Source organism: Haliotis cracherodii, unplaced genomic scaffold, assembly GCF_022045235.1.
Source record: "Haliotis cracherodii isolate W230 unplaced genomic scaffold, xgHalCrac1.p SCAF_6, whole genome shotgun sequence".
NCBI lineage: Eukaryota > Metazoa > Mollusca > Gastropoda > Lepetellida > Haliotidae > Haliotis > Haliotis cracherodii.
This window is the reverse complement of record NW_027266319.1, coordinates 70,330,900-70,355,860: the sequence shown is the minus strand read 5'-3', so window position 1 is coordinate 70,355,860 and position 24,961 is coordinate 70,330,900. Positions and strand designations below refer to the sequence as shown.

Sequence of the window (24,961 nt, the reverse complement as noted above, 5' to 3'; positions counted from 1 at the left end):
CGGCTTGTTTCACCTGTGTCCCTCATTGAGAAGACAGGCAATAGTATGTTCAAAGAGAAACCACTTAACACGGCTTGTTTCACCTGTGTCCCTCATTGCGAAGACAGGCAATAGTATGTTCAAAGAGAAACACCTAAACACGGTTTGTTTCACCTGTGTCCCTCATTGCGAAGACAGGCAATAGTATGTTCAAAGAGAAACACCTAAACACGGTTTGTTTCACCCGTGTCCCTCATTGCGAAGACAGGCAATAGTATGTTCAAATACGGCTTGTTTCACCTGTGTCCCTCATTGCGAAGACAGGAAATAGTATGTTCAAAGAGAAACAACTTATCACGGCTTGTTTCGCATCAACGTCACTCAGGATGTACTCGGCAACCTAGACGCCCCCCGCCTTATTCAGAGACGTAATTATGTCCTTTCTATCCCTTCAGCTGTCCCAGCTCTGCCTGTAAGAAGTGTGGCCTTTCAATCTACTGTCAAGTAGCAACAAGGATACGGTAAATAGAAGTTATTACATGACATGTGCTATACATTAAAACACAGGGGGCGAGAATGTCTGTAGTCCAACTATAATATGGTTGTACTTCAAATAGGAGGTTTTAATGGTGGGACCTGAGAGTAGGTCCATTAGTCTTTCATGAGGTAATACCAGTTTTATTTGTTTGTTTGTTTGTTTGTTGTATAACGCCGCACTCATCAATATTTCAGCTATAAGACTGTAAATCATTGAGTCTGGACCAGACAACCTAGTGATTGACATCATGAGCATCGAACCACGCAACTGGGATACGATGACATGCATCAACCAAGTCAGCGAGGCTGACCACCCAATTCCATTAGTCGCCTCTTACAACAAACTGTTGTCCAGTTTCATGTACAGGTGGATATCGGGAATTGTTGTTTCCATACAGCACCTTCTCTAGCATCTGCTCTCACCGACATTACCATGTAGTCATAAATCACTTTGGTACATAAACTAACCAACAGTTTATAGGGAATGAACGGGTATAGCATCATTACTGGAACATGGTCAGCAGGTGAGTTGGGTTTCAGGTCGTTGTGAACACTACTTGAGTCACATCACAGCCTGTCAGCAGAATGAGTGTAGAAGTCTCCACATGATGGAAGTTGCACTTGTAGTTTAGGAATTGTGTGTCTTCTGAACACCACTTGGGGGATGTATGCTATCATAGGGCTTGTGTCTTCTTGAATTTGGTCAAATCCAGTAGTATGTAGTATCATCTTCCCAAGGCAAGGGAGTTATCCGAATTGGGCTGAAATAATGCTCAAGTTATTTGATGAACTTCACGAGGTAAAGCACAATTTTTTTGCAATAAAAATCTTTATTATCGATTATCTTGACTGGGTGCCACCATTTTGTTTGATTTGTTTGTTGTTTAACGCCGCACTCAGCAATATTCCAGCTATTTGATGGTGGTCTGTAAATAATCGAGTCTGGACCAGACAATCCAGTGAATGACATCATGAGCATCGATCCACACAAATCGGATATAATGACATGCATCAACCAAGTCAGCGAGTCTGACCACCCGATCCTGTCAGTTGCTTCTTACCACAAGAATAGTCGCCTGTTAAGGCAAGCTTGGGTTGCAGAAGACCTATACTACCCCAGATCTTCACGGGTCCATTTTGTTTGAAGCAAATGCAAGTGATATATATAAGACATGGAGTCTGATTGGTCAGTAGGATCGAGTAAAAGAGACATAACTCGTAATAGTCACTGGTGGCGCTATAATCAAGCCCAGAAATTCCAGCGAACTTCCTCAAGGGTGGAAACTGGATGTTTAATGTCAGTTAACTCCCTTCCCTCAGGAAGATGTGTATGTTTAGTGCTGATAGGCCACTGATTAAGCAAATCTGCAAGAGCAAGGGCTAGAGAGCGTGCTATACAGTCCCAAGCCTGATGAGCCTGGCTGATGAACAACAAAGTCTTTTGGTGTATTTGACATAATTTATCCACTATTTCATTTGTACGATTCAACACAGTTTCACAACAAACAACCTCTGAACTCTACAAGCAGTGTTTGAAACTAAAGGGGTTTGTGGTCAGATTGGTGTTTGAATATAAGGAGCCCCCTAAATCTTGAATCTTGAAACTTGAATGACAACGTTTAGTTTCAACAACTGCCATGTATACATGTATACACAGGGGTATTGGCAGTAATATACACAAATAAGGAATCAACACTTTTCAAGTGCAAATACTCATTCTCCAATCAATAATTGCATGCAAATACTATCCATTCACCATCATGGGGATGACATAGGTTTTCAGTGTTTGCCTGTTCTGGAGTCATATATACATTTACATTCTTATACAAAAAACATATGGAATGTACAGCTTAAATACAGACTCACTTCTCTGACTACAAGTCAAAATTGCTTAGTTCAAGCCATCAATTATCATTGATTTCTTATGAATGAAAGTTTGCCACTTGTGTTTTGAGTTGGTAGAAAACAAACTTCTGTGTCATACAAACAGTTGAAAGCCAACAAGTTTACAAGCCATGTTTGAGTATTCAATAATAACATTTTGAAGTGAAACATCTTGATCACGGCAGACAGTGGGAGAGGTGAGAAGGGTTTGGTCATTATTGATATAAAATTTACCCAAAAATATTGCAATGAGGAGCTGTCATTATGTCTCTGATTTGAACATTTGATTCGGCTGTAGGATGCTCTGCCACTGTTGTGTTTTCAAGTAATTTCAGTTGATTAGAACTTATTGTGGTCACACAAGCAGTTGGCAATACCTGGGCCCTGGGTGTGGGAGCTCTGTTACAGCAAGCTGTGCGATACAGATCAGTATCAAATACGACAGTGGGAATATAATGTACAGACTTCATACATAATCTCTGGTCCTGGGAGTCGTGTTGGGGTGGTCAAATCACCCTGTTCTGTCTTCAGGGAGGGGAGTGTTTACCTTACATTGGTGGAGGAGGGGGAGGAGGGGGTGGGGGTGGGGGAGGTATCCCCCCACCAGCAGAAGGACCAGTGTTGTCCATGCTGACAGGATCAGTGGGCATATCTGCAAAGAATACATACATTGATGAGAGACATGAACTTGATCTTGTTTCCTACACAGAACGATGACCCCGCATGTGAAACATACACGCTATCAAGCATGTGGTATTATTGTTGAACTAGAAGCACATTATTACTTGGTATTTTGTAATCAGGCAGCTCATATTCATACCAGAATAGAAACAATGTTCCATGTCAGAGAAGAGACAATCCACTCCAATGACAATCCAAGCTATGTTGATTAATCCTCATGTATTTTGTAAAAGATCATAAAGCACCAAGCTCCTGAGGCTTGTTGAACAAGCAGACTACACAACAGGAGAGAGTGAGGGGGGTTTTGAAGACACAAGCCCTATGTTAGCTTACAGCCCACTAAATGTATTCAGAAGACACAAGCCCTATGTTGGCATACAACCCTCCAGTGGTGTTCAGAAGACACAGCCCTATGTTGGCATACAACCCTCCAGTGGTGTTCAGAAGACAGAAGCCCTATGTTACCATACAGCCATCCAGTGGTGTTCAGAGGACACACAACCAATGTTAGCATACAACCCTCCAGTGGTGTTCAGAAGACACAAGCCCTATGTTAGCATACAGCGCTCCAGTGGTGTTCAGAAGACAGAAGCCCTATGTTACCATACAACCCTCCAGTCGTGTTCAGAGGACACACAACCAATGTTAGCATACAGCTCTCCAGTGGTGTTCAGAAGACACAAGCCCTATGATAGCATACATCCCTCAAGTGGTGTTCAGAAGACACACAACCAATGTTAGCATACAGCGCTCCAGTGGTGTTCCGAAGACACAAGCCCTATGTTAGCTTACAGCCCACTAAATGTATTCAGAAGACACAAGCCCTATGTTGGCATACAACCCTCCAGTGGTGTTCAGAAGACACAAGCCCTATGTTAGCATACAACCCTCCAGTGATGTTCAGAAGACACAAGCCCTATGTTACCATACAGCCATCCAGTGGTGTTCAGAGGACACACAACTAATGTTAGCCTACAGCCCTTCAGTGGTGTTCAGAAGACACAAGCCCTATGTTAGCATACAGCCAACTAAATGTATTCAGAAGGCAAACCCTACATTTTTACAGCTAGTGAGTTGTTATGAAAAAACTGCACAGCGAGCAATTGTCAATCACAGACATCTTTCATAGACACAGTGTCACCCCACAAAGCAGAGAGAAAGTCATGAGAGAGTCTCTCACCACAGAGAGTCATGAGAGTCTCACACCACAAAGAGAAATTCATGAGAGAGTCTCACACCACAGACAGAAAGTCATGAAAGAGTCTCTCACCACAGAGAGAAAGTCATGAGAGAGTCTCACACCACAGACAGAAAGTCATGAAAGAGTCTCTCACCACAGAGAGAAAGACATGAGAGAGTCTCACACCACAGAGAGAAAGTCATGAGAGAGTCTCACACCACAGAGAGAAAGTCATGAAAGAGTCTCACACCACAGACAGAAAGTCATGAGAGAGTCTCACACCACAGAGAGAAAGTCATGAGAGAGTCTCACACCACAGAGAGAAAGTCATGAGAGAGTCTCACACCACAGACAGAAAGTCATGAGAGAGTCTCACACCACAGAGAGAAAGTCATGAGAGAGTCTCTCACCACAGAGAGAAAGTCACGAGAGAGTCTCTCACCACAGAGAGAAAGTCATGAAAGAGTCTCACACCACAGAGAGAAAGTCATGAGAGAGTCTCTCACCACAGAGAGAAAGTCACGAGAGAGTATCTCACCACAGAGAGAAAGTCATGAGAGAGTCTCACACCACAGAGAGAAAGTCATGAAAGAGTCTCACACCACAGAGAGAAAGTCATGAAAGAGTCTCACACCACAGAGAGAAAGTCATGAGAGAGTCTCTCACCACAGAGAGAAAGTCATGGTTACAGTCATGCAGAGAGAAAGTCATGGTTACAGTCATGCAGAGAGAAAGTCATGGTTACAGTCATGCAGAGAGAGCAACTCTTACCTTCCATCAGTATCATGAAGCTTTTAACAAAATTAAAACATTTATTGAGCTTTGAAAATATATTTGAAACAAGAACCAGTTCACAGTACTGTTAAACATTTAGCATCACTGATGGATCCTCTTGTGAGTGCCTCTAATATGTTTACAACAGGCTCTTTTCAAAGAACAAATGAATATATTTTTTGATGAATTATCGATTAAGCATAAAATTATGGTCCATCTTTGTTGAACTTGAATATTTGTTGACCTAAACATGGTGATTATGATGCTTGGTGCATACCTGAAGAGGCAGATGCTGACGTCTGATTGGCTGAGCCACTCGCCCCGTCTCCATTGGCTGACGGTGTGTCGGGTCCAGCTAAAGAAGAACGCACATCAATATGTTAGGGGCAGACAGTGCAAAGCAACAAACTATCCCTTCTAGGACAAAGAAGCATGTCCGCTATATGACACAGGAAGTTTCTTATCATGACAGTGGGGTGGAATCATTCATCCTGCTGCACTGACAATCTGGTTGACATAGAAACATACAACCATGAGGATCTGTAACTCAGTATGTAACTTATTCATTCATATTACACATCGATACATGAATATTACACTAAATATATTTCCAACAAGAAGTAAATGAGTCTTGTAACCACAGCAACAACTCAGACAAGTTGATGTCATGTGACCTACCTTTGTCTTTCTCCTCCTTCTCCTCCGCGGCTGTCAGATCGGCACGGAAAAAGATCCGTGCGCTGCTGAGTGAGTAGTGGAGCAGGTCAAACTCCTGTCAGGGGAAGACACATTTAGGTTCTGTCAGAAGTTGCAATGTCTGTGTTTGGCACACTCAGGTATATTTCAAACATACTATTGCGACCTGCAAATAATCAAGTCTGGACAAGACAAACCAATTATCATATTGTGAGCAACAACCCACCAGGCTGGGCACGATGACATGAAATGAGACAAGTCACCAAGTCTTGTTGCTATGACAGGGTGGAGTTGCTGGAGACTACTGTAATCCAGAACGACCACAGAGCAGAAGATGCTGCAGTAACAAGCCTCAATGTCACATAGCATCATACCCTGGGCATTGTCTCTATCATAACTTCAGTTACAGATACACCCACCAAACATTCTAGAAATAACAAGAAACAAAACAAAATATTGTCGGGTCTTATTATGTGCATGAGTTAACGAGAAGAAAACACCTGAAGGGTATTTCTCCACATGCACGAGTTAATGAGATGTACACACCTGAAGGGTCTGTCTTTATGTGTATGAGTTAACGAGAAGATAACACCTGAAGGGTCTGTCTCTACATACACGAGTTAATGAGATGTAAACACCTGAAGGGTCTGTCTCTACATACACGAGTTAATGAGATGTAAACACCTGAAGGGTCTGTCTCTACATACACGAGTTAATGAGATGTACACACCTGAAGGGTCTGTCTCTACATACACGAGTTAATGAGATGTAAACACCTGAAGGATCTGTCTCTACATACACAAGTTAATGAGATGTACACACCTGAAGGGTCTGTCTTTATGTGTACGAGTTAACGAGAAAATAACACCTGAAGGGTCTGTCTCTACATACACGAGTTAATGAGATGTAAACACCTGAAGGATCTGTCTCTACATACACGAGTTAATGAGATGTAAACACCTGAAGGGTCTGCCTCTACATACACGAGTTAATGAGATGTAAACACCTGAAGGATCTGTCTCTACATACACAAGTTAATGAGATGTAAACACCTGAAGGGTCTGTCTCTACATAAACGAGTTAATGAGATGTAAACACCTGAAGGATCTGTCTTTATGTGTACGAGTTAACGAGAAGATAACACCTGAAGGGTCTGTCTCTACATACACGAGTTAATGAGATGTAAACACCTGAAGGGTCTGACTTTATGTGTACGAGTTAACGAGAAGATAACACCTGAAGGGTCTGCCTCTACATACACGAGTTAATGAGATGTAAACACCTGAAGGATCTGCCTCTACATACACAAGTTAATGAGATGTAAACACCTGAAGGGTCTGCCTTTATGTGTATGAGTTAACGAGAAGATAACACCTGAAGGGTCTGTCTCTACATACACAAGTTAATGAGATGTACACACCTGAAGGGTCTGTCTTTATGTGTACGAGTTAACGAGAAAATAACACCTGAAGGGTCTGTCTCTACATACACGAGTTAATGAGATGTAAACACCTGAAGGATCTGTCTCTACATACACGAGTTAATGAGATGTAAACACCTGAAGGATCTGTCTCTACATACACGAGTTAATGAGATGTAAACACCTGAAGGGTCTGCCTCTACATACACAAGTTAATGAGATGTAAACACCTGAAGGGTCTGCCTTTATGTGTATGAGTTAACGAGAAGATAACACCTGAAGGGTCTGTCTCTACATACACAAGTTAATGAGATGTACACACCTGAAGGGTCTGTCTTTATGTGTACGAGTTAACGAGAAAATAACACCTGAAGGGTCTGTCTCTACATACACGAGTTAATGAGATGTAAACACCTGAAGGATCTGTCTCTACATACACGAGTTAATGAGATGTAAACACCTGAAGGGTCTGCCTCTACATACACGAGTTAATGAGATGTAAACACCTGAAGGATCTGTCTCTACATACACAAGTTAATGAGATGTAAACACCTGAAGGGTCTGTCTCTACATAAACGAGTTAATGAGATGTAAACACCTGAAGGATCTGTCTTTATGTGTACGAGTTAACGAGAAGATAACACCTGAAGGGTCTGTCTCTACATACACGAGTTAATGAGATGTAAACACCTGAAGGGTCTGTCTTTATGTGTACGAGTTAACGAGAAGATAACACCTGAAGGGTCTGCCTCTACATACACGAGTTAATGAGATGTAAACACCTGAAGGATCTGCCTCTACATACACAAGTTAATGAGATGTACACACCTGAAGGGACTGGTCCAGTCTCTTGACCGTTAGACTCATGGTCTGCTGCAGCTTCTCGTCACCACGGCTGCCTGTCTGCTGCGACACCTGCCTCTGCCAACAACATCAGTCACAAGCGCTCGAATACTGATCAAAGTTCATGACAATAAATTTATGATTGTTGACATAAAATTCAGAACATTAGGCGCTACTCACTGCCATTGTAGAGTGAGTGAGTGAGTTGTGTTTAGTGCAGTTTTTAACAGTGCTTCAGTCACATCACAGCATGTCAGCTTCATGTGGAAGGTGTTGACATACCAAGAAACATAATCAGGGCCAACTGGGATTTGAACCCATGATCTGTAACAATGCTTAAGGAACCCAAAGCTGCAGAATTGTGGCACCCTAGACGACTGGACCTCCCGAGCCCGTTTCAAGTGGTGTAATCAATAGCAATGTCAGGATCTACAAGCAACACACACTGAAATGTGGCATCCTACACGACTGGACCTCCCGAGCCCGTTTCAACAGAATTGTGGCATCCTAGACGACTTGACCTATGGACGGATCCCATGTTGTAATAAAGAACTTGAAATGTAACACAATGTACTTCATGAAGTGACATTAACTAAGTAACCTGTGAACAGTTTCTCTCAAAGTGACAACATGAGAACAACAGCATGCCCACTGACCTTCTCCGTGAGGTGTTTATCTCTGACGGACTGGAACCAGTGGAGGGAGTCAAACTCATGATACTGGTCCAACAGCTTCAGGATATAGGCAACACCTGTACCAACACATCAGGGAGGGAAGAGTTACTTCCCTTTGGGACCATGAAGAAACTATGAAATTATGAGTAAAATAAAGCACAGGCTCTTATAGACAGCAATGACATTGTATGGTTATGTCATGTCATGTTCAGACAATGTCAGGAAAAGGAGGAGGGAATGTTAATTACACTACACACAGTCTGTAATATGCCGGTCAGGTGACATGTAAATAATCAGGGTTGGACACGGTCTGTAATATGCCGGTCAGGTGACATGTAAATAATCAGGGTTGGACACAGTCTGTAATATGCCAGTCTGGTGACATGTAAATAATCAGGGTTGGACATAGTCTGTAATATGCCGGTCAGATGACATGTAAATAATCAGGGTTGGACACAGTCTGTAATATGCCGGTCAGGTGAAATGTAAATAATCAGGGTTGGACACGGTCTGTAATATGCCAGTCAGATGACATGTAAATAATCAGGGTTGGACAGTCTGTAATATGCCGGTCAGGTGACATGTAAATAATCAGGGTTGGACACAGTCTGTAATATGCCGGTCTGGTGACATGTAAATAATCAGGGTTGGACACGGTCTGTAATATGCCGGTCTGGTGACATGTAAATAATCAGGGTTGGACACGGTCTGTAATATGCCGGTCTGGTGACATGTAAATAATCAGGGTTGGACACAGTCTGTAATATGCCGGTCTGGTGACATGTAAATAATCAGGGTTGGACATAGTCTGTAATATGCCAGTCTGGTGACATGTAAATAATCAGGGTTGGACATAGTCTGTAATATGCCAGTCTGGTGACATGTAAATAATCAGGGTTGGACACGGTCTGTAATATGCCGGTCAGGTGACATGTAAATAATCAGGGTTGGACACGGTCTGTAATATGCCGGTCAGGTGACATGTAAATAATCAGGGTTGGACACAGTCTGTAATATGCCAGTCTGGTGACATGTAAATAATCAGGGTTGGACACGGTCTGTAATATGCCGGTCAGATCACATCTAAATAATCAGGGTTGGACACAGTCTGTAATATGCCGGTCAGGCGACATGTAAATAATCAGGGTTGGACACAGTCTGTAATATGCCAGTCTGGTGACATGTAAATAATCAGGGTTGGACACGGTCTGTAATATGCCGGTCAGATCACATCTAAATAATCAGGGTTGGACACAGTCTGTAATATGCCGGTCAGGCGACATGTAAATAATCAGGGTTGGACATAGTCTGTAATATGCCAGTCAGGTGACATGTAAATAATCAGGGTTGGACACAGTCTGTAATATGCCGGTCTGGTGACATGTAAATAATCAGGGTTGGACACGGTCTGTAATATGCCAGTCAGATGACATGTAAATAATCACGGTTGGACATAGTCTGTAATATGCCAGTCAGGTGACATGTAAATAATCAGGGTTGGACTCTATTCGTGGTTGGAGGTGGACCCTTTGGGACACATATTCTAAGGGTTCGGGCAATTAGAAAGTCGAGAATAACATAGGAATATGTTTATATACTGTGACAGATATCAAGTCAACAGTAGAGCGCAGTGTAAGGGTTGAGGACTCTCACCCATGGCGAAGCCATCGTCCGTGAAGGCCGCCATGTCCTTGTTCTTCCTGTTCATCTTCTCCTTGCAGCTGATGGAGTGCTCCACAAAGTTCACAGTCTGACAACACAAGAAGAGATCTAGACAGAAACTCAATTGAGAACAGCTGGGGTTACAAAATGATATCAAAACAATAATCTTCATTCTAAGAGTACTACCTCCATTACATAATTGCCATAATCCTGGATTTTGGCTGTAGTCACACTAAAACTAAACTTTCAGATTTTCAACAGAAGTCTTCTTCACTGTCAGCTATACATAATTAGTTGTATCCCTAATAGCACTTTGGACGATAACTCTTCCATGTGCAAAGTCAGGATCCTCACCTTTTTCAAGGGTGTGCTAGACTTAACATCTCCATCGTAAGTTCCCCCACTCTACCACTTGGTTTTAATTTTGTAGTCACACTATTTCTTGTTGTTAAGATGTTATTATAATTTATTCTCCTAGAACTCACCAGTGGGGGCAGAATCACGAAGAAGTTCCTCAGATGCATGTTCTTTGTGTTCCGGAACTCTGGAGCAAACACGTCCACCAGCATCTGTTGGAAACAGTCAGGATGTGAAGGCAAGGCTTGACTACAATGGTTTACACAAACATTATGAAGGGCAGAAAGAAGAAAAAATCAACAGGAATTTTCACCAAATTCGAAGAAACAAAAATGGTCTAATTAGCAGTAAAGAATGTGTCACTTCTGATATAACGACAACTTACAGTAAACATCTATATGTGGTGGGAACATGCAGAATGCTGATACAAGTGACAAGTGACAAGTGACAAGTGACAAGATGATGATCATCAGGTTACCAAGATGAGTTTATTGGATTCATCAACCCATCTGTTTAGAAATAACTGAGATCCTAAAAATCGTACATGCTCCAGTGCAAATATCACTTTTCACGCACCAGTGCATTGTTTACATCATTTCGACGTCATTGTTGACACCGTCCGACCTTATCATGACGTCATAGCGGAAGATTGGTGACGTCATTCGAATATTGTGGTTTTCTTAGTTGGATGTCATGATCAGTGCATTTTTCTAAGGGGTCCTCAAAAGGCTTAAGAATTAATGGGTAATAAAGACATTATTATATTCACACATGTGTCATTGTGATTTTTATGAAAAACTCTGGTAAGAATTCATGTATTACCCTCGCTCTCGCTCTGGAAAAACAAGAATTCTCACACTTGTTTTATAACGTCTCACACTTGTTTTATGACGTCTCACACTTGTTTTATGACGTCTCACACTTGTTTTATAACGTCTCACACTTGTTTTATAACGTCAGTGTGACACAGATGCTCGTATAATAATCTCAACACAGGAATGCTAACAAGTAAGTGTGAGACACTGACCTTGAAGTACTCAGTTCCTTCAGCAAAGTTCTTGGCAAGGTTCCCAATCACATTGTCCAAGTTCCTGAAAGTGTTGAATGCAAGAATAATATGAAATATACGACGCATCGGACATTTTCCATTGGTTTGGAGAGTGAGAGAATGTTGTCCATGACCCTACTAGATGTATCTGGTTGTAAATAATCTAGTCTGGACCTGGCAGGGTAGCGGTTGCTTGTAGTTTGAAATCCCTATCCTCAATTGGCGTGCAATAACTTCCCCGTTGTTGTTGCTGTTTCCCACTAGCAACATGTTGGCGTGCTCTTCCTCATCTCTATACACCATCATACACTTGCCATGCATGTACATAGTGTCTATACCCTATATACACCATCATACACCTGCCTTGCATGTACATAGTGTCTATACCCTATATACACCATCATACACTTGCCTTGCATGTACATAGTGTCTATACCCTATATACACCATCATACACCTGCCTTGCAAGTACATAGTGTCTATACCCTATATACACCATCATACACCTGCCTTGCATGTACATAGTGTCTATACCCTATATACACCATCATAAACCTGCCTTGCATGTACATAGTGTCTATACCCTGTATACACCATCATACACCTGCCTTGCATGTACATAGTGTCTATACCCTGTATACACCATCATACACCTGCCTTGCATGTACATAGTGTCTATACCCTATATACACCATCATACACCTGCCTTGCATGTACATAGTGTCTATACCCTACATACACCATCATACACCTGCCTTGCATGTACATAGTGTCTATACCCTGTATACACCATCATACACTTGCCTTGCATGTACATAGTGTCTATACCCTGTATACACCATCATAAACCTGCCTTGCATGTACAGTGTCTATACCCTATATACACCATCATACACCTGCCTTGCATGTACATAGTGTCTATACCCTGTATACACCATCATACACTTGCCTTGCATGTACATACAGTGTCTACACCCTATATACACCATCATACACTTGCCTTGCATGTACATAGTGTCTATACCCTATATACACCATCATACACTTGCCTCGCATGTACATAGTGTCTATACCCTGTATACACCATCATACACCTGCCTTGCATGTACATAGTGTCTATACCCTGTATACACCATCATACACCTGCCTTGCATGTACATAGTGTCTATACCCTATATACACCATCATACACCTGCCTTGCATGTACATACAGTGTCTATACCCTGTATACACCATCATACACCTGCTTTGCATGTACATACAGTGTCTATACCCTATATACACCATCATACACTTGCCTTGCATGTACATACAGTGTCTATACACTATACAGTCGTGCCTCGTTTATACGGACACTTGCGTCATTTCACAATTCGTCCGTATAAACGAATTTCCGTATTACTGAAACCAGCTTCTTACTGGAAGAGTTACTTCCCTTCAATTATGCAACTCATGACAGATGACAGAACAAACAGATACATCCACTCAATCTTTATTCATACACATTTCAAAAAGTCTGTCATGGAAGTTTGAACTTTACCACATTTTGAGGTTTGAGTTTTAAACAATAATTCCAAATTGTCTAGATCGCCTGTGTTCTCGAAATAGGTAATCAAGGTCTCTATACAAACACGAACTTGTGCTTGGGGATTACATGTACAATAAACAAGCTTGTCTCAAACGTAACTCAGTGTCACTTGGATAATTGACTTCTCACGAATCAAAGGATTACCACCAGCGGAAGGATTACCACCAGCGGAAGTGTATTGTCCGGATAAGTGAGACAATTTTGTGTGCATTTCAGTGTTTTGTGTTTGAAAATGACCGTCCGGTTCTGGAAACTGAATTTCCGTATATACGGGTAAATTTATATAGTAATTATTTCGTTTTGAATGAAAATCGTCCGGGAACCAAGGTTTCCGGATATTTGAAGTCCGTATAAGCGGGGCATGACTGTATACACCATCATACGCCTGCCTTGCATGTACATAGTGTCTATACCCTATATACACCATCATACGCCTGCCTTGCATGTACATAGCGTCTATACCCTTTATACACCATCATACACTTGCCTTGCATGTACATACAGTGTCTATACCCTGTATACACCATCATACACTTGCCTTGCATGTACATACAGTGTCTATACCCTATATACACCATCAAACACCTGCATTGCATGTACATAGTCAGGGCTCGAAAAATTTGTTCATCCCTACTTGTCCTGCAGGGCAAGTACTTTTTATTTTGTACTCGTCCTGCCAAATTTTCACTTGCCCTATTGCTCAATGCTGAACAGACAATATCATGTATCATGTACCATATAACCACTGAAAACAAAGTAAATAAATTGAACCATCTGTTAAAATACTGACAAACTTACTGTTTTCCAGATCCTGAACAGTTTCTTTCTTCAACACATCTGCTATAGATTGGGTGAATGCCTTGCAAGCATGATCATTCAAATAATTTATACCAAGTATTACACCATTCTTAGACTGCACCTGACAAAAACTTGGAAATTTTGAAAATGGTTCCCCTTCTATTGCAAAATAGTAGGCTGTTGTGAATAGCTTTTCATAAACTTCACAGTTTTTTCTTCAACTTTTTGCATTGACTTGGCAAACTGCGCAGTCTGGGGTTTGTCAAACATTTTATCATGTTCACAGCACTGAATATGCTTCCTACTTTTAGCGTGAAATTTCAATGTTTCTTTTCTGAAATTATGATGTAAACCAGTTACAAGTCCACATTTGGGATCAGATAGTTTGGGGTATTTTCGACAGACAGTGCAATACAACTCGCTGTCATCATCGTCAAATTTTGCCCATTCAAATTCACTCAACCACGCAGATTGTACAACACGTTTTCGCTTTTGTGTATCGTATTGTTTTTGACTTAGTTTTCGTTTTTCCGCCTTTGCAGTCAACTTTTTGTCGGCACGACCCTCCGACGAGAAAGTTTTTCTCATATCCGCCATTTTGGTTTACCCTATTTTCTGTGTAGAAGGGGGTGCACATTATACACGAAATAATGAGTTTTGATGTTTTTTCCCCCATGGAAAGACATTACCGTGAGCACGTAACACCGGAAATACCATGTCAACAAATCCATACTGAAGTACGCAAATTAGTCATGTAATTACACTGTCTGGCTATAAAAAGTGTTCTTTGTATATCTGGACTTATGTTTGTAACTTATTTTATTAATTTTATTCAAAATTCCTTTTAATATTGTTTTTATTAATTTCGGCGAAGTCGTGTGTGAAGCGATCGGAAGATCGCACAACTCACCGTTATTAACAGCAACCATGGTCAGATCACAGCTATTGACGCCTTGAAACAAACTTCAGTTGACAGAGAATGGATACATGTATCATAAATGCCATACTGTGACTCGTTAAAAGTCATATTTGATTTTGTTGGACGATTCTATGTCAAAACGTAATTCTCGCGATCACGTGTACGGGAGCCTTGACAGTGACTGGTCAGACTGGTTACATGTAAAAAATGATACCGGCAATAGCAATCAGCTGCTTCGCTTAGGGTTATTATTATTTAAATATGTTATGTAAAAGTTGCACCTAAATTAAGAAGATATTGGAATTTGTTATTCCTGATAAAAAAATAGTTTCAGATACAATATTTGCCGATTGTTGCAATAAAATCCTGTAAAGTTATATCATTGGGTGTGTCTTGACCGAATCACCGGTAGTTAGCAACCGGCCGCTTACATCAATAAATAAAGACTGGTTTCAGCGCAAAGCCTGCGCAAAGATACATCAAGAGACAAACCTCAGCCTAATTGTTAATGCTATACGCGACATAAATATCGATCGGCTGAATGGCCGTGATTTCCTTGTCAATATATCGCACATCAAAACAAATATAAATTAAACTGCTGTAAGTATCTGCTCGTCCGTCAGGACGAGTATTTGATAATTTTAGCTTGCCCGACATCAGTTACCACTCGTCAATACGAGCGGACGAGTGGATTTTTCGAGCCCTGATAGTGTCTATAACCTGTATACACCAGCATACACCTCCCCTGCATGTACATACAGTGTCTATACCCTATATATACACCATCAACCTATATACACCAGCATACACCTGCCTTGCATGTACAGTGTCTATACCCTATATACACCATCATACACTTGCCTTGCATGTACATACAGTGTCTATAACCTGTATACACCTTCATACACCTGCCTTGCATGTACATACAGTGTGTATACCCTATATACACCAGCATAAACCTTGCCTTGCATGTACATACAGTGTCTATACCCTATATAAACCATCATACACTTGCCTTGCTTGTACATACAGTGTCTATACCCTATATACACCATCATACACCTGCCTTGCTTGTACATACAGTGTCTATACCCTATATACACCATCATACACCTGCCTTGCTTGTACATACAGTGTCTATACCCTATATACACCATCATACACTTGCCTTGCTTGTACATACAGTGTCTATACCCTATATACACCATCATACACTTGCCTTGCTTGTACATACAGTGTCTATACCCTGTATACACCATCATACACTTGCCTTGCTTGTACATACAGTGTCTATACCCTATATACACCATCATACACCTGCCTTGCATGTACATACAGTGTCTATACCCTGTATACACCATCATACACTTGCCTTGCATGTACATACAGTGTCTATACCCTATATAAACCATCATACACCTGCCTTGCATGTACATACAGTGTCTATACCCTATATAAACCATCATACACTTGCCTTGCATGTACATACAGTGTCTATACCCTGTATACACCATCATACACTTGCCTTGCATGTACATACAGTGTCTATACCCTGTATACACCATCATACACCTGCCTTGCATGTACATACAGTGTCTATACCCTCTATAAACCATCATACACTTGCCTTGCTTGTACATACAGTGTCTATACCCTATATACACCATCATACACTTGCCTTGCTTGTACATACAGTGTCTACACCCTATATACACCATCATACACTTGCCTTGCTTGTACATAGTGTCTATACCCTATATACACCATCATACACCTGCCTTGCTTGTACATACAGTGTCTATACCCTATATACACCATCATACACTTGCCTTGCTTGTACATACAGTGTCTATACCCTGTATACACCATCATACACTTGCCTTGCTTGTACATACAGTGTCTATACCCTGTATACACCATCATACACTTGCCTTGCATGTACATACAGTGTCTAAACCCTGTATACACCATCATACACTTGCCTTGCATGTACATAGTGTCTATACCCTGTATACACCATCATACACTTGCCTTGCATGTACATAGTGTCTATACCCTGTATACACCATCATACACCTGCCTTGCATGTACATACAGTGTCTATACCCTGTATACACCATCATACACCTGTTTTGCATGTACACTATATACACAAACTCTCCATCAGCATACACTAGATACACCAACTCTCTATCAGACTGACATGTACACGCAACATACACCATCAAACATACACCATCAAACATACAACATCAAGTGGTAACTCACTTGGCTGCTGCCTGGCACTCAGCAGACAGGCCTTCCTCCTTACACAGCTCCTCGAAGTTGACGATGTCCTCGATGTCAGGGATGAACCTGATGGCGTTGCTGCAGCAATGCAGGCCCCCAGAACGGATCATCCTGATGTAGCCCATAGCATTGCCTGAAAAAACACACACTGTCAGTGCTAGGAATAGTGTACCTAGAGGACTGAATGCCCACTGACCTATCTGTGTGATGGGGGATAGAGACTGAATGCCCACTGACCAATCTGTGTGATGAGGGATAGAGACTGAATGCCCACTGACCTATCTGTGTGATGGGGGATAGAGGAGACTGAATGCCCACTGACCTATCTGTGTGATGAGGGATAGAGACTGAATGCCCACTGACCTATCTGTGTGATGGGGGATAGAGGAGACTGAATGCCCACTGACCTATCTGTGTGATGGGGGATAGAGACTGAATGCCCACTGACCTATCTGTGTGATGAGGGATAGAGACTGAATGCCCACTGACCTATCTGTGTGATGGGGGATAGAGGAGACTGAATGCCCACTGACCTATCTGTGTGATGAGGGATAGAGACTGAATGCCCACTGACCTATCTGTGTGATGAGGGATAGAGACTGAATGCTCACTGACCTATCTGTGTGATGGGGGAAAGAGGAGACTGAATGCCCACTGACCTATCTGTGTGATGAGGGATAGAGACTGAATGCCCACTGACCTATCTGTGTGATGGGGGAAAGAGGAGACTGAATGCCCACTGACCTATCTGTGTGATGAGGGATAGAGACTGAATGCTCACTGACCTATCTGTGTGATGGGGGATAGAGGAGACTGAATGCTCACTGACCTATCTGTGTGATGAGGGATAGAGACTGAATGCCCACTGACCTATCTGTGTGATGGGGGAAAGAGGAGACTGAATGCCCACTGACCTATCTGTGTGATGAGGGATAGAGACTGAATGCCCACTGACCTATCTGTGTGATGGGGGATAGAGGAGACTGAATGCCCACTGACCTATCTGTGTGATGGGGGATAGAGGAGATTGAATGCCCACTGACCTATCTGTGTGATGGGGGATAGAGGAGACTGAATGCCCACTGACCTATCTGTGTGATGAGGGATAGAGACTGAATGCCCACTGACCTATCTGTGTGATGAGGAATAGAGACTGAATGCTCACTGACCTATCTGTGTGATGGGGGATAGAGGAGATTGAATGCCCACTGACCTATCTGTGTGATGGGGGATAGAGACTGAATGCCCACTGACCTATCTGTGTAATGAGGGATAGAGGAGACTGAATGCCCACTGACCTATCTGTGTGATGAGGGATAGAGACTGAATGCTCACTGACCTATCTGTGTGATGGGGGATAGAGGAGATTGAATGCCCACTGACCTATCTGTGTGATGGGGGATAGAGGAGACTGAATGCCCACTGACCTATCTGTGTGATGAGGGATAGAGACTGAATGCCCACTGACCTATCTGTGTAATGAGGGATAGAGGAGACTGAATGCCCACTGGCCTATCTGTGTGATGGGGGATAGAGACTGAATGCCCACTGACCTATCTGTGTAATGAGGGATAGAGGAGACTGAATGCCCACTGACCTATCTGTGTGATGAGGGATAGAGACTGAATGCCCACTGACCTATCTGTGTAATGAGGGATAGAGGAGACTGAATGCCCACTGACCTATCTGTGTGATGGGGGATAGAGACTGAATGCCCACTGACCTATCTGTGTAATGAGGGATAGAGGAGACTGAATGCCCACTGACCTATCTGTGTGATGAGGGATAGAGACTGAATGCTCACTGACCTATCTGTGTGATGGGGGATACAGGAGATTGAAAGCCCACTGACCTATCTGTGTGATGAGGGATAGAGACTGAATGCCCACTGACCTATCTGTGTAATGAGGGATAGAGGAGACTGAATGCCCACTGACCTATCTGTGTGATGGGGGATAGAGACTGAATGCCCACTGACCTATCTGTGTAATGAGGGATAGAGGAGACTGAATGCCCACTGACCTATCTGTGTGATGAGGGATAGAGACTGAATGCCCACTGACCTATCTGTGTGATGAGGGATAGAGACTGAATGCCCACTGACCTATCTGTGTGATGAGGGATAGAGACTGAATGCCCACTGACCTATCTGTGTGATGGGGGATAGAGGAGACTGAATGCCCACTGACCTATCTGTGTGATGAGGGTGCGGAACTGGTCTAGGTAACTCTCTCCATCAGGTGTGAGGCCCAACTTCCGGATTCCCTTGTTGAACTTGTCTGCTCGCTCAAATGGGTACTGCAAGTTCATGTGACTTCATATCAGATCCTACTTTTCATACATGTGTTTATGATATACTGTTTACTTACAAAGTTTGTGAAACATGACATTAATATCTACAACACTTCATCTGACCATCTGCAGAATGTGGTACTGTAAGTGTCTTGCACCATATCTGTAAAACACTGAACTGAATTTGGCACTATTGATAGCTATGTTACTATAAAGACTATGATGTAACAGTGATATAATTAATAGTATTTGGTACTATTGATAGCTACGTTACGATAAAGAGTGATTTAGTGAGTATGGTTTAACGCCGCTTTTAGCAATATTCCAGCAATATGACGGCGGGGGACACCAGTAATGGGCTTCACACATTGTACCCATGTTGGTAATCGAACCCTGGTCTTCGGCGTGACGGGCGAACGCTTTAACCACTAGGCTACCCGACCGCCCCTGTTACTATAAAGACTATGATGTAACAGTGATATAACTAATAGTATTTGACACTATTGATAGCTATGTTACTATAAAGACTATGATTTAACAGTTATATAACTAATAGTATTTGGCACTATTGATAGCTATGTTACGAAAAGACTATGATGTAACATTGATATAACTAATAGTATTTGGCACTATTGATAGCTACGTTACTATAAAGACCATGATGTAACAGTGATATAACTAATAGTATTTGGTACTTTTGATAGCTTGGTTACTATAAAGACTATGATGTAACAGCGATGTAATGACATGGTTCATGTTACCTTTTGATCAGTCTGCATATGATTTTCCTTGAAAAACTTCCAGTCCTGAAAAATTAATTCATCAAGAATGACTTCTCCTTGACTATTATCTTGCTGCCATGCAGCCAAGTTACCAAAAAACATGGTTTAGCTGGCTGCATTTATTTTTTTAGGCGCTACATCAGTGTACTAATCTTGAATGCGACCTTAAGGCCCATTTCCCCTCACCCCTGCCGGTGTTTGGACTGAACTCATCATGGGCAGGGAGTATTCCGTATGAATCTCGGAAGATGTCACCAACAGCAACTGTGTATTGGGAGTTACGATCACCTCAGTGCTAACATTGCTTTGCGGAACAGGACCAAGGTCCCCATGCTAAAGGGTCCATGGCCACTGCTTGACATGTCATTCCAAACATTCATAAAACATGTTCCAGCAATAAACACAATCTGTTTTCAATACTCACTTTGATCAGTCTGGATTTAATGTGTTCATCATACATGAACTGAGAGAAGATGAAGAATTTCTTGCGAAGGAACTGGTACGTGAAATTGACCTGGAATGAAGACTCAGTTAGTTATCGCTCTCATCAAAGGTTGTCAAATGTCAGCCAAGATTTGACGCTTGTTGATAATACCACAAATATACAGTATCTTATGACACTGATGACCAATTACAGTTGGTCTCTTGTTAGCACAGGCCTAAAGAAAATGATTTTGATTCTAAATTCCTAAATTAGTGCAACAGCACTGTAGCTCACCTGAACATGTCGCCAAGTGTTTAAAATATCAACAGCCGCTTAACTAAAGTTGCTGTCAGCATTGATATTCAAATATTTCATGCATATATACTTTTTGCTTTGATTTATGACAAACACCAAACAAAGAGAACACAACATAAGTTCACTTGACTTTCAGTCAGGTTGTACATCTTCAAGCATAATTAACTGACTTAAAAAGTTTCTCCTGACTACACAACCAGCAGTGTATTATCCTCATTATTACCTAACCATGACGTCACACCAAAAAGCATGAAGCACCGAGTCGGTGATCAGGTAGCAGGGAGAAAAGAAGAACCCTGGGTAATGGCGTCCAGTCTACTGCTCAGATCAATCAGGATGTGATGACACTAAATCAGCATGGCTGCGGCTAAGTGCTAGTCCTTACAAGCAGTGACACATGGAAGTACTCGTCCTACTTCATACATGTGACTCCTCATCCCACATCCTGTGTCACATTCGGACATACATTCAGACAGGAACCATGACAGTTGTCAAGGATTTCCCGCTTTTAACAATATTCCAGTTATATCACAGCATGAAAGCTTCACGTGGGAGGAAAGCCTGAAGCAACTCTGCACAGCAAACTGCAGCGCCTTAGATGATTGGATCCCCCGTTCCCCCTCTCCATGTGAACACAAGTAAACACAGGTGAACAAAGAGACTCACAGTAGTGTTCATGATGCCAATGCCATGTGTCCGTATAGAGTTGGCTATGTGCCGGATGTTGATGGTGTTCAGATGTTTGTTGTTGCTTGTCCTCTCCACAAATATCTGCAATGATAGGAAAATACAGAAATTAAAAAGAATGCCATTTAATTAGGAATGCCATCCGGCCTTGACAGTGAATCATTACACACTGCTGACAGAGAGCCTAAAACAGAGACTCTAGAATTGTTTGCCCAATTCAAGTCCAGGTATTGATGAAAATGTTCATGATTTGGGTCAGATTTGCTAGATGTTTGTTTATTGTTTAGCACCACACTCAGCACTATTCCAGCTACATGACAGCAGTCTGTAAATAATCAAGCCTGGACCACACAATCCACTGATTGACATTATGAGCATCGACCTATGCATCAAGCAAGTCAGCAAGTCTGACCACCCGATCCAGATTTGCCAAATCGTTTGCCTATATCTATATTGGTCTCCTCCAATAATAAAAGAACAATTATGCCAGTTCACCACACATGAGGTGTAAGTGTGGGTGTAAGTTGAGATGTAAGTTTGGGTTAGCTTTAGGAGGGAGGGTCCAAGTGTGGGTGTAAGTTGAGATGTAAGTTTGGGTTAGCTTTAGGAAGGAGGGTGTAAGTGTGGGTGTAAGATGAGGTGTAAGTGTTGGTGTAAGATGAGGTGTAAGTTGAGGTGTAAATTGAGGTTTAAGTGTAGGGGTAAATTGATATGTAATTTCGGATGTAAGTTGAGGTGTAGGTGTGAGTTGAGGTTTAAGTTGAGGTGTAAGTTGAGGTGTAAGTTCGGATGTAAGTTGAGGTATAAGTTGAGGTGTAAGTGTGCGTGTGAGTTGAGGTGTAAATTGAGGAGTTAGTGTGGGTGTAAGTTGAGGTGTAAGTTGAGGTGTAAGTTGAGGTGTAAGTTGAAGTGTAAGTGTGGGTGTAAGTTGAGGTGTAAGTGTGGGTGTGAGTTAAGGTGTAAGTGTGGGTGTAAGTTGAGGTGTGAGTGTGGGTGTGAGTTGAGGTATGAGTTGAGGTGTAAGTTGAGGTGTGAGTTGAGGTGTAAGTTCAGGTGTAAGTGTGGGTGTGAGTTGAGGTGTAAGTGTGGGTGTAAGTTGAGGTGTGAGTGTGGGTGTAAGTTGAGGTGTGAGTTGAGGTGTAAGTTGAGGTGTGAGTTGAGGTGTAAGTGTGGGTGTAAGTTGAGGTGTAAGTGTGGGTGTGAGTTGAGGTGTAAGTGTGGGTGTGAGTTGAGGTGTAAGTGTGGGTGTGAGTTGAGGTGTAAGTGTGGGTGTTAGTTGAGGTGTAAGTTGAGGTGTAAGTGTGGGTGTAAGTTGAAGTGTAAGTGTGGGTGTAAGTTGAGGTGTAAGTGTGGGTGTAATTTGAGCAGTTAGTAAGGGTGTAAGTTGAGGTGTAAGTGTGGGTGTGAGTTGAGGTGTAAGTGTGGGTGTGAGTTAAAGTGTTAGTGTGGGTGTGAGTTGAAGTGTAAGTGTGGGTGTGAATTGAGGTGTAAGTGTGGATGTGAGTTGAAGTGTAAGTGTGGGTGTGAGTTGAGGTGTAAGTGTGGGTGTGAGTTGAAGTGTAAGTGTGGGTGTGAGTTGAGGTGTAAGTGTGGATGTGAGTTGAAGTGTAAGTGTGGGTGTGAGTTGAGGTGTAAGTGTGGGTGTAAGTGTGGGTGTGAGTTGAAGTGTAAGTGTGGGTGTGAGTTGAGGTGTAAGTGTGGGTGTGAGTTGAGGTGTAAGTGTGGGTGTGAGTTGAGGTGTAAGTGTGGGTGTAAGTGTCGGTGTGAGTTGAAGTGTAAGTGTGGGTGTAAGTTGAGGTGTAAGTGTGGGTGTGAGTTGAGGTGTAAGTGTGGGTGTGAGTTGAGGTGTAAGTGGGGGTGTTAGTTGAGGTGTAAGTTGAGGTGTAAGTGTGGGTGTAAGTTGAAGTGTAAGTGTGGGTGTAAGTTGAGGTGTAAGTGTGGGTGTAATTTGAGCAGTTAGTAAGGGTGTAAGTTGAGGTGTAAGTGTGGGTGTTAGTTGAGGTGTAAGTGTGGGTGTAAGTGTGGGTGTAAGTTGAGGTGTAAGTGTTGATGTGAGTTGAGGTGTAAGTGTGGGTGTGAGTTGAGGTGTAAGTGTGGGTGTGAGTTGAAGTGTAAGTGTGGGTGTAAGTTGAAGTGTAAGTGTGGGTGTAAGTTGAGGTGTAAGTGTGGGTGTAATTTGAGCAGTTAGTAAGGGTGTAAGTTGAGGTGTAAGTGTGGGTGTTAGTTGAGGTGTAAGTGTGGGTGTAAGTGTGGGTGTAAGTTGAGGTGTAAGTGTTGATGTGAGTTGAGGTGTAAGTGTGGGTGTGAGTTGAGGTGTAAGTGTGGGTGTGAGTTGAAGTGTAAGTGTGGGTGTGAGTTGAGGTGTAAGTGTGGGTGTAAGTGTGGGTGTAAGTTGAGGTGTAAGTGTGGGTGTGAGTTGAGGTGTAAGTGTGGGTGTGAGTTGAGGTGTAAGTGTGGCAGTAAGTTGAGGTGTGAGTTGAGTAAGTTGAGGTGTAAGTGTGGGTGTGAGTTGAGGTGTAAGTTGAGGAGTAAGTGTGGGTGTGAGTTGAGGTGTAAGTGTGGGTGTAAGTTGAGAAGTAAGTTGAGGTGTTAGTGTAGGTGTAAGTTGGGGTTAGCTTTAGAAGGGAAGGTGACACAAGGCTGGACATACACACCTGGTTGTTGAGATTGTAGAGATACTTGGACACAAACACATGGATGTTCCTCATGATTTCAAGCACATCTAGACCCTGCAACATCAAACACAGTACTGTGAGGCTAACAGTAGACATAGAGCTTCAGGGCAGTGTGTAGGCATTCAGGACATAACAGATAGAGTCGTTTACCAGACGAAATAAAATATTTTCAAACTGACTTGGATAGAAGGTAACTCTCTCCTACCTGTTCTAGTGCCTGATTGGGGAGGAGAAGGATCTCTACTGTCTCCTACCTGTTCTAGTGCCTGAGTGGGGAGGTGAAGGAATTCTACCATCTCCGACCTGTTCTAGTGTCTGAGTGGGGAGGAGAAGGATCTCTACCGTCTCCTACCTGTTCTAGTGCCTGAGTGGGTAGGTGAAGGAATTCTACTGTCTCCTACCTGTTCTAGTGCCTGAGTGGGGAGGAGAAGGGACTCTACTGTCTCCTACCTGTTTA

The 24,961-nt window shown here is 42.4% G+C and overlaps 1 protein-coding gene across 3 annotated transcripts in view; it reads right to left on the bottom strand.

The window, feature by feature from the left end:
• Positions 1 to 1,981: 1,981 nt before the first annotated feature.
• LOC139444857 (WASH complex subunit 4-like) overlaps positions 1,982 to 24,961 on the bottom strand; it is a 74,680-nt gene continuing 51,700 nt past the window's right edge. For 2 of the 3 annotated variants that reach the window (XM_071225846.1, XM_071225848.1), the window contains 14 exons: positions 24,484 to 24,558; positions 21,809 to 21,913; positions 20,828 to 20,917; positions 20,383 to 20,427; positions 19,519 to 19,627; positions 17,309 to 17,462; positions 11,715 to 11,778; positions 10,816 to 10,899; positions 10,322 to 10,418; positions 8,651 to 8,745; positions 7,980 to 8,072; positions 5,714 to 5,807; positions 5,313 to 5,390; positions 1,982 to 3,052 (listed from right to left, as the gene is read on the bottom strand). In XM_071225846.1, the coding sequence (XP_071081947.1) occupies positions 2,949 to 3,052; positions 5,313 to 5,390; positions 5,714 to 5,807; positions 7,980 to 8,072; positions 8,651 to 8,745; positions 10,322 to 10,418; positions 10,816 to 10,899; positions 11,715 to 11,778; positions 17,309 to 17,462; positions 19,519 to 19,627; positions 20,383 to 20,427; positions 20,828 to 20,917; positions 21,809 to 21,913; positions 24,484 to 24,558 (1,287 nt within the window). In that variant the 3' untranslated portion in view covers positions 1,982 to 2,948. Of the gene's footprint in view, positions 3,053 to 5,032; positions 5,053 to 5,312; positions 5,391 to 5,713; positions 5,808 to 7,979; positions 8,073 to 8,650; positions 8,746 to 10,321; positions 10,419 to 10,815; positions 10,900 to 11,714; positions 11,779 to 17,308; positions 17,463 to 19,518; positions 19,628 to 20,382; positions 20,428 to 20,827; positions 20,918 to 21,808; positions 21,914 to 24,483; positions 24,559 to 24,961 lie in introns of all 3 variants that reach the window. The other variant, XM_071225847.1, reaches the window with a different exon arrangement.